Source organism: Paramisgurnus dabryanus, chromosome 12, assembly GCF_030506205.2.
Source record: "Paramisgurnus dabryanus chromosome 12, PD_genome_1.1, whole genome shotgun sequence".
Taxonomy (NCBI): Eukaryota; Metazoa; Chordata; class Actinopteri; order Cypriniformes; family Cobitidae; genus Paramisgurnus; species Paramisgurnus dabryanus.
Genome location: NC_133348.1, coordinates 22,323,658 through 22,333,619, shown reverse-complemented (window position 1 = coordinate 22,333,619; position 9,962 = coordinate 22,323,658). Strand labels below are relative to the sequence as shown.

At 37.2% G+C, this 9,962-nt stretch overlaps 1 protein-coding gene across 2 annotated transcripts; it reads right to left on the bottom strand.

Annotated features, from left to right (window-relative positions):
• Positions 1-204: 204 nt before the first annotated feature.
• Positions 205-4,444, bottom strand: six6b (SIX homeobox 6b). 2 transcript variants are annotated; one of them, XM_065256735.1, is made up of 2 exons: positions 3,552-4,444; positions 205-2,395 (listed from the first exon to the last, which is right to left on the bottom strand). In XM_065256735.1, the coding sequence occupies exons 1-2, from the start codon at positions 4,173-4,175 to the stop codon at positions 2,318-2,320; spliced, it is 702 nt and encodes a 233-aa protein (XP_065112807.1). In that variant the 5' UTR covers positions 4,176-4,444; the 3' UTR covers positions 205-2,317. The 2 variants fall into 2 exon arrangements, with proteins under 2 accessions (XP_065112807.1, XP_065112806.1); XM_065256734.1 differs by having other exon boundaries at positions 3,604-4,444.
• Between the last annotated feature and the right edge of the window lie 5,518 nt (positions 4,445-9,962).

Here is a 9,962-nt window from a genome sequence, read left to right as displayed (position 1 = left end):
AGCATACTGAGTAAGTGACTAATGAGATTTCATTCAATATCCAAGAGCACGGTTAAAAATTAAATAAAATCTTTGAAAAAATGGTTAAATATTACGTTTGATGTATAGCAATGTGATGACATTTCAATTAGGCTATCTTTGGACAAAATAAATTGTCCAGTGATTTCCTTTTCCAAAAATAAAATTTTAGCATATCAATTCTGGCCACAACAACTTTGCACAATATGTTTGCATTGTTGTTATGTGTATAATACGCATAACAATTGTGAGGCGCTCACAATTCTGAATAGCCTTTTCATTACCTTTAAAAATCTTTGTTTCATTGAATGCAAGTCACTGCTTAATGTTAGTGGCTTCCAAAAAATGTAAAATATTTGTGCTAACTTGTCTTTTGGAATGAAAAGAATAATTAGTACAACATCTATTTTTACAGTTAATTACTGTTCTCAGTGTTTGTGGCATGGTGTTTTTATACACACTATTACAGTATACAGTTTCAACATTTTAGCACTGAATAAGGCTTCTTGTTAGAGGGCGAAGGGAAGAAAGCTCCCCTTTAACCCCAACAGAGTTTGAAGGGCTCACTATTGTTCCAGTAGGGTTTGGAAATCGGTCATTACCGCTTATTAGAGCTGAAGAGTTTGACAACCTTATTGACTGTGAGAAACACTCTTTTCACCTAACCATTCCGCTTTTGTCCCTTTGCAAACTCAATAACCCACCATCTCCTTGCCCCTACTTCAAATATTCATTTTTTCTCAATGACGAGTTAGCCAAGCATTGTTAACAGACTTTAAGTATACAACTTGTCCTTCGCTCCTGGGACAGAAGTGAAATCTAACTTTGATATGACATGAAATATAAAACAAATAAATAGCAAGTAACAATAAATAATAAATAATAATAATAATAATAATAATGCGTATTACACGATTGCTTTTAGATCTAAGTTTTTTATAGGCTAATGAAACGGTTGAAATGGTTATAAACAGTATTGAACTGGTGTCAGAACTTTACAGTTTATTTGTCTCTTGTAAACACTGCATTTTTGCAGTATCTATGTGGGAAAAATATAGCATAAATCCTCACTCAGAAAATGCCCTAAATGTATTTTATTTGCGTGCCAAATTTCCACGTAAAATTATTACATTAGGTCAACATAAAAATTGGCAACAAACATGATTAGATACACCTATATTAATGTAATAATAAATAATGTAAAAAGTTTGCCACGTAATTAAATTGATGATGAATTGTTTTGAGTTTATGTTTTTATAAGTCACAATTGTCTGATTTTAAAAGCTTTTCTTAGTTTGCTCGTTTTAAAGCAATGCGCTACGCCCTCTCAATGACCTTCTCCTGTCAACATGCATTACCGAACTGCAAAGCCAATCACTCCGTGCGGTTAACGCGTCTGGACACGCGGTAAGCTATCAGGTTAAACACACCGCTATATCCTACATTTACAACACACCACTATATCCTACATTTACCGATTACTGATTGTCCATGGACCTTACATTTTTACTGTTTATTATACGGAGACAAAATTTGCTTTGCTTGATGGAGGCTGGAAGAAACATTGCATTCACACATGCTAATGTTTTTAAACAGGCTAACAAAATAAGATGAGATGACAAAATGAATTTAATCAAGTTTATCATAATGACAGATGATAGAAATTTAAAATGATAATGGGTATTGATATGTCTTTATGATTAGTTTGATAATGAAACATTTTATTAGCTTCAAGTCTTGCATTCATTAAAACATCTTCACTATCGCCGCACATGCTTTAAAAAAAATCAGTTGTTTATCGTCGAAAATGACCAGACTTAAAACGACCAAAAACATTATTCAACAATTGAATGGTCAAACACTTTAGAAAATGTTTCAACTTAAAGTCCTTTCAAAACAAACAAAAAATATTTTCGGGGGCTTACAAAATCACTTTAATACAGTTGTTCTTTCTTCTGATTATGATTTTTTGTTTGCCCCCTCTTTTGCTGTGGAAAAACGATAAATATTCTTTTTAAAGACAAAGCATTCCATGAATCCCACGATTCCGGGCTGGTGTAACGCCCTTCAAATAAAAATAATAAAATAAAAACACGGCCTCTGATTCGTTAAGGCAGGCACTATTGTGCTTGTTTTCTTGCTGATTGTCTGTCTGAATTTCCTTCGTTATGTGTTAATTTTCTCATAGTCTTCCTGTATTGCCCCCGGGCGGTTTGTGGTGCGATGTTAGATGTCACATTCGCTGTCACTTGAAGTGATGGAGATCGCCGAAGCAGCGGCTTTACTCGACAGGCTCGCTTCAGGGCTGGACGCGTTCCCCAGTCGATCTACAGCACCATCCTCTCCAGTTAAGGACCGAATCGAGCCTTGTTGTAATCTATAAGAACAAATAATATCACTTAGATGAAGGCTGATCATTTGAATAAACTTCAGTAATTAAATCCGTGTTCAACAATTACAGAATGTATGCTGAATAAAATGCTGAACAGATATAAACCCATATGACGTAATGTAATATTAAACGATGATAAGCTTGTCAGATTTAGCTTTGGATTTAGCCTTTTAACTTAATGCCCCGGAAGAACATGAAAATAAAGAGCATCTGTACAACCAATACCCGTACAGCACATTTATTTTCTGTGCGGGCTTTGTAAAAAAACATAGATTGGCAATTTAAAGTAACAAATGCATTCATCGTTTATTTACCTAAACATTCTAACCAGTAGTACCTAGTTTCAAATCCGTAAAATGTATTTTAAATACCATTTAAAAGGGTTTTGAATTTCTATCATTTAATAAAAAAATACTAAGCTTTTAACCTGGACAGAAAAAAAACGAAAAAATTATACAAAAATATAAAACTATTTCTGACAGGTTAAATTATAAAGCTATTTGTAAAGAACTCCCATTGTTAATGTCACTGACACTAACAGCTAGCAAAACAAATAGCAAATAGCCATAGCTAAGAGATCAAAGCCATTAAACATTAGTTATAAATAAAGGTTAGGTATGTATAAAATTATAACCGACAACCAATAGTTAATCTTTAATCTTATTTATTTCTTGGTTGTTGTGATTTTTTTCTTATGTCGAAATGATTTGCCCATTGATGTAGACTAGGCCCAAACCATAATGCACACACAAACTCAGGCGATTAATTTTCCGTCAAAAGCGACGAGTCAACCTTGTTTGAACCTGTCACGACACATTTTTTTTTTTACAATATTGAAGCCCGAAATAAGAATGTAAATAAACGCCCAATGTTATGGCAAAGTTAATCTTAAATGAGAAGAAACGCCTCGCATTATACAATTACAAAGAACTACTAGTCACAATGATGGCGAGGACAGTTCGAATGGCATTTTTAAACCATGTGTGATCCCCCAAGTGGTTTGACCAATAATACTATCGAATTTTTTTTATTAAATAACCCTGACATTTTCTTTATGTCGTTCAAGCGCATAATGTTTTAGCCTTTGTCCAATTCTATTGTGTAATGTGAGTTTAATGATGGAGAAGAAAAGCAGCTGTACCTTGAAATATTTGCACAATGTGCCCGAAAGGTTGAAATTTGGAAAAACACACCTGTTTTTCGCGGCCGCTGCTCTGTCCCTTTGTCTGCGATTTTTAAACCAATTTCCCACTTGAGTGGGAGTGAGTCCAGTAGCTTGTGCAAGCTCTCTCTTTTTACTTGGGTTCGGATAAGGGTCCTGAAGATACCATTCTCGAAGTAAATGCCTGGTCCTTTCTTTAAAGCAGTGTGTCTTTTGCTCTCCATCCCAAATAGTTTTAGGCAGAGGAAACTTCTTTCGCACCCGGTATTTGTCCACTGGCCCTAGCGGGCGGCCTCTGAGCTTTTCTGCCTCCTGGTAGTGTGACTCCAGCCAAAGTGCTTGCAGTTTGGAATGAGACTCTTTGGTGAACTTGTGGTTCTCCAGAATGTGGTAAAGCTCACGGAAATTCCCAGTGTGAAAGGCTACGATAGCCCGAGCCCTCAACACGGACTCATTCCGGCTAAGTACGTCGCAGGCAGCAGGTGCGACGGGCAGCGACCAGAGAAATCGGCCGAGACGCTCGATGTCTCCGCTCTCTTCCAAAGTCTCGCATACCCCCGCTACCTGCTGGGGACTAAAATTCAAGATTGGCAACTGAAACATGAAGGCTTTTCTTCCCCCCGCGGAGTCCCCTCTACCTCTAGCTTCAGGCTTTATGTGCCTTTCCTCTCTCTTTTCAAGTCGAATCCAGACAAAAACGCAACTCCAGTGTCAGCTGATAAAGGATGATGCAGACGAATAGAAACGACGCTCCGGCTGACTGCAGTTGCCTCGGCTGGGAATACCAAGAGTTGGAGGGCAGGAGATTATGGCACAAGAATGAAGATTTTTTTGAGGTGGGAAAAGACGTGCTGCCCGCTTCTGATTTTCTATTGGACTTGGCAGATTGGTTGCGTAGTTTCCACGGACGCCTGTCAATCACTGTCAAGTGCGCCAATCAGGCGGAATGGAAGAGAGTGGATTTCAGCACCTCCCAGACCTCGACAGCGCCTTTTACGCTGTAAACATAAGCGATCTTTGCTTTAGTCCTAGTTACATGTTTTTAAACACATCTTGGACTTAAACTGTACTTTTTGAGATATAGCGTATACGGTAGGCTACTGCATTGAAAGTTGTCTCATCTGGTCTAATCTACTACGAAGTGAGGTATTCGCTTAGAAGACCACTTTAAACGCAGGGCACGATTGGCTTTTAATAATAAATACGTGCTCACAGCAGTGCATTACAAAATAACATTTTTCATTAATGACATTAAGCTTATAGATTTTTAGTGAAGGTTAAATAAAAAGTGACGAACGCTGATGGAAAAAGGGAAAAGATAAGCAAGATTTTTTTGAGCTCGTACACATGTGACAGCTCAGAGCAATAGTCACTGCACTGTCAAATTTAATTCATTGCCGTTGAGGATGAAAGTAAACCAATTCCGCTTTACAGATGCACGTCTTTTTTCTTTTGCAACCAATAGGCTAAAGTTTCCATTACGAGGAGTTGCAATCGAGCATTTCAAACATTGATATAAAAATATCAATGCAAAGATCAGTTTATTTTTACTTGCAATTTATCACCCATATTTTCAGCATTTTTGAGATTGGATCAGTAATTGAGGAGGGGTATCACTGGACAGACCTGTCACCCTGCAGTTTGTGGAGATGCGATAGAAACAATGTGATGCTATGGTATCAGCCACAGCTCGTTCTGTGATCCGACTGGGGCAATAAATAAGAAGGCGGATGGATAGCGCAGATGGTTTGAAGTGTCGGGTCAGATTATTTCACGGCTGACTACAGTGGAAAAGTTCATTCTGACGGAAAGCCCCTGATATTATTTTCACAGACCCACACCGTTCATTTGTAGAAAACCCTTCGGGCCCTTTTTGAATGATGTATGAGCTGCCCGCATCTCCGAGCTACTGTACGGGAAGCTGCTCATTTTCATGCACCACGGTCATGTCACAGAGACTAATCCTACTTTACACCATCATGATCTAGATTTGTACCATTACTTCAGAAACAATTAACCTTCAGGTTGTTAGCAACAAGTTACATTTGTAACTAGTTGTGTGGCTGTAATAAAAAATTATGAAAATACAATAATAATAATCACAACCAATTTCTTGATTTAAAAAAACATATTTAGGCTAATAAAGGCGAAAGATAGTCAAGTCCGACGAGGCCATTTTTTTATTTCAATATGTTTTTCTGGAAAACATTCAAGAATTTAACAGAGACTTGACTTTTTTATTGAATTGTACTAAATAAAGCAAACAGTGCAAAATGCTATGTATTGGCTGCTGGTATTGCCGGTGGTCATACAGGGATATGAAGCGAGGCAATAGTGCTCAACATTTTTCCATCTTTAAACATTAAAAGACTCTTTAAAATTTTATATTTTATCTTGTATGTTTGAAATGGCCTAAAAATTTTGGTTGAGTGTCTCCAAAGAATGAAAAAGGCGACATCGTCGCATATTTTCCCGAAAATACTGCAGGTGAGTCTGTATTATTATTTAAATCTATAAAAACATTTTGATTTGGTAATTGGTAAAAATGATCAACCTCTAATTTGATCAAAATACATACACATTTATTGTGTCAATTGGTGAAAGTTAAAATTTTAAATCAGCTGTAAAATGGAACAAAACTCCCTTGTGTACAGTGCATCCCCTTGTGGCCCCCCAAAAAATGTATTCTTAAACTTAAATTTAATTTTTAAGGTTTAATTACACAGAATGTTTGATAAATTAATGTATTTTATAAAATGTCACAAAACTGAGGCTCCCCCTGGCTCCATCTGGCAGCCCCCAGATTGAGAACCACTGGTTTAACCCATGTTTGTCCATATATTACCCGATCATAGATTGGAACAAGCATGGCACTCTTAAAAATAAAGGTGCCACAGTTATCCCATAAAAGATAAGTTTTTGGTTCCTCAAAGAACCATTCAGTCAAGGGTTCTTTAAAGAACCTTTCTTAAATTTTTATAATCTGAATAACCACAAATAACCTTTTGTGAAACCTTTGGCTGTTAATGGTACTACAAAAAAGGTTCTTCGTGAAGCACCTATATTTTACAAAGTGAACACTGGAACTTGCTTGTTAATGTGTTTGCATCACAATAAAGGATGATGAAAAGCACCAAAAATACCATTTTTGATCTGCATGGTTTACCTATTCTCTTGCTTTCCAGAAACAAATTTTTTCAAATTACAAACAATGTAGTTTCTTATGTTCATGATTATTATTTTCGTTTTATATTACATTTTTTATTTTATTTTCTGAATTGTTGTGTTCATGTGCTCTATATCGTGTCCTTCTGTGAAGCTGCTATACAAATACTTTATAATTGCATTATATTTGAATAGAAATAAAATATCACAAATATATTAACTATTGTCGGTTTTTTGTTTTGTTGCATATTTTGTTACATTTTTGTCAGACACGAAGGCTATAGGTCTGTTAAATGAGAGGTAGTCACTTTTTGAGACAGTTAAAGTCATTTGGTGACCATAGATTCCCACGGTGCAAGGTCACAGCATTGCCTGAAGCACAAAAAGGGAGAAAAGAAGTGATGGAGCAGGAATAGTGGGTGAGGGGCCGGTAGGTGTCCCAGATTCCTCTGCATGAGCTGTGCATGCCTCATTCACAGACATTTGAATGAGCTTCCTCTCTCTCCCTCTCATTCTCTCCCTCTCTCTCTCTCTCTCTCTCTCTCTCTCTCTCTCTCTCTCTCTCTATCTATCTATCTACCTATCTATATGTGTTCCCCTCCTTCTAAATTCATACCAAAGATATGCTTCAAAATTCCATCAATCTTTTACATGCCATCATCCTGTTTCAAAGCGTGCTGTTGTTCGTGGCTCAATATCCATGTCCAGCTTTCCCTAGTCAAATAAAGGATTATCATGAAACATGTTAGATCAGTGACCATTAGATTGTGAATATTCCAAAAATCCACAAGGGAATAGATTAAACAAACATGGGTCTAATTTTGTCAGGGCAACACTGACCACATGCTGCAATCTGCATTGGGAGGACATCCATTGCTGTAGTTGGATTATATTGTAATTAAGGTATCATCCCAGAAGTCATATTAAAGAACCCTCTGGTGGACTAAATATGCTTTAGTTAAGTCGTAAATGGGCATTTAGAGTGACAGGGATCCCAGGATCATTTGGAAAGTTGAGGATAATGCAGTGGATAAATCTGCTGCTTTAGATGGTGCCATCCAGCATTATAAGAGCTGCCTTTTTATAAACCATAATCTACGGATGTACTGTAACTGAGATCCAGTTTTCACAGGCCAGCATAATCATTCACACAAATACATACAGACCCACACACATATATTAACAGCAGTACTGTACTGCAATAATATTTTCATAATAAAAAAAAAAAACGCTCATTAATTTCCATAGAACCATAGTGTTTTGCATTCATAGTGTCTTATTAATTCACCGTATAAGAAATGTGTATATAAATTAAATTATTTAGACACTGCATGTGGTTATGTTACCTTGATGAGATTATGTTAACTGCCTCAGTTCAAGCAAGCATCCCTGAAATATTGCTATTCCTACTGTGAGCTTTGGCATCATCTATTACATTTCAGTGCACTTTCAGATTGCCAAGGTGATGGTTAAGGAATAGTAAAGACCCCAGTAATCTTTTGTGCAACATAACCTTATTTAAAATTATGATACAAGACACAAGGGTTCAGAGCCCCATCTCACTAATCGGCTTGTTGGGAACAAATGTAAGTTGGCACAGAACCAAATATTACTTGTAAACACACACATGCTTAACACATTGATTTCAATTTACATTTGTTAAATCCAGTTGGGCATCTACTCTTTCATCTCAGTCATCAGTCAGAAAGCAGAAAACAGTATTTATTTTTAATCAGAACATATAAAGAACATCAAACAATATATAAAACAGTATGCTGCTCATTCAGCCACTTACATTGTTTACTAATCAGTAGTTGATGCGTTAGTTGTGATAGTCTAATACATTTAACCAAAGCTTCCCTTAAGATATAAGACATGTTTACTTGACCTTGAGACCAGGACCTTAACATCACACTGCTACACACACCCACAATGACAGCTCAGCGTCATCCTCCAACTCTAAATCTGTGTGGTGTTCAACAAACTAGATCATGCACTATGTTGAACCCCAATTAGAGCCCTGTGAATGGTTTATCATTCATTAAATGCTTACAGCAGACAGGATTAAGAGTTTCACCAGCCCATTAGGAATTCCAAGAATAAGTTAAATGAGTTATAAATAGTGTTTTAAAATGGGTCGTGCTTAACCACAAATAGTCTATCACCTGCCACCTGGAAAGATTTGCACAGAAATAGTTTTTTAAATATAGAATAGGGCATAATAGCCTGCGCTAGCACATTCAGTTCAGTTCAATTCAATTCAATTTTATTTTATTTATATAGCGCTTTTCACAATTAGTAATTGTTTCAAAGCAGATTTAGGGGAAAGCAGGGGAAACACTGAAAAATCAATAGACAACATAAGTAGCGAAATACAGCAGCTGAGATTAAACTGAACAAGCGAGCGTAGTAATATGTAACGTATAGAAGGGGGTCCTACATTAAGCCAAAGTTGGTTAACTCCTAGGGGTGGAAATGACATCAGCGATATCGTCATTCCTCGTGTGCAGCCCTCCTCATGTGAAGACCTGTGACTCTACCTGTGTGACTCCACCGAGCAAGGACACCAACAAGGCACTTGAGTATTGTTTAACTTTTTTCTAGCTAATTCTATTTACCTTTTCTACTTTCAACTAACAATGTGTTTTCGGTACATTCCTGTCATTCACAACAGACACCAGCTGCATCTCAGCCGCAGGACACGACGTGCTCTCTCCATCATGCGACCAATCCACAACTCACCTCCAACTCCTCTGTTTTTTCTATGGGACTCTGGAACTGCCTGTCTGCCGTCAACAAATCCGATTAGACCAGGGTGGTGACAAAGGTTTGCTCATTAACAATAGCTGAAAGTACACTTCATTCACTTCACTATTCACAAATAACACTTTTGAATACCATGCTGTTAACATCAACTCTCCTACTCAACTTCACATTGTTGTAATTTAATGCCCTCCAGGTCCACTTCTGAACTTTATAGAGGAGCTGGATATGTTGCTCTCCACGTTTCCTGAAGATGGCAGCCCTCTCATTGTACTCTGGGACTTTAACATCCACCTGAAGAAGACCTACTCTGTGGACTCACATTCACCTCCTCAGTCGAAATAACTCGCCTCACCTCAGCTGCCACTCACAGATCAGGAAACCAGCTTGATCTCATCTACACCTGCAACTGCTTTGTTTTTTATCCATTTATCTGACCTCTCCTTCATCATTTTCAACATA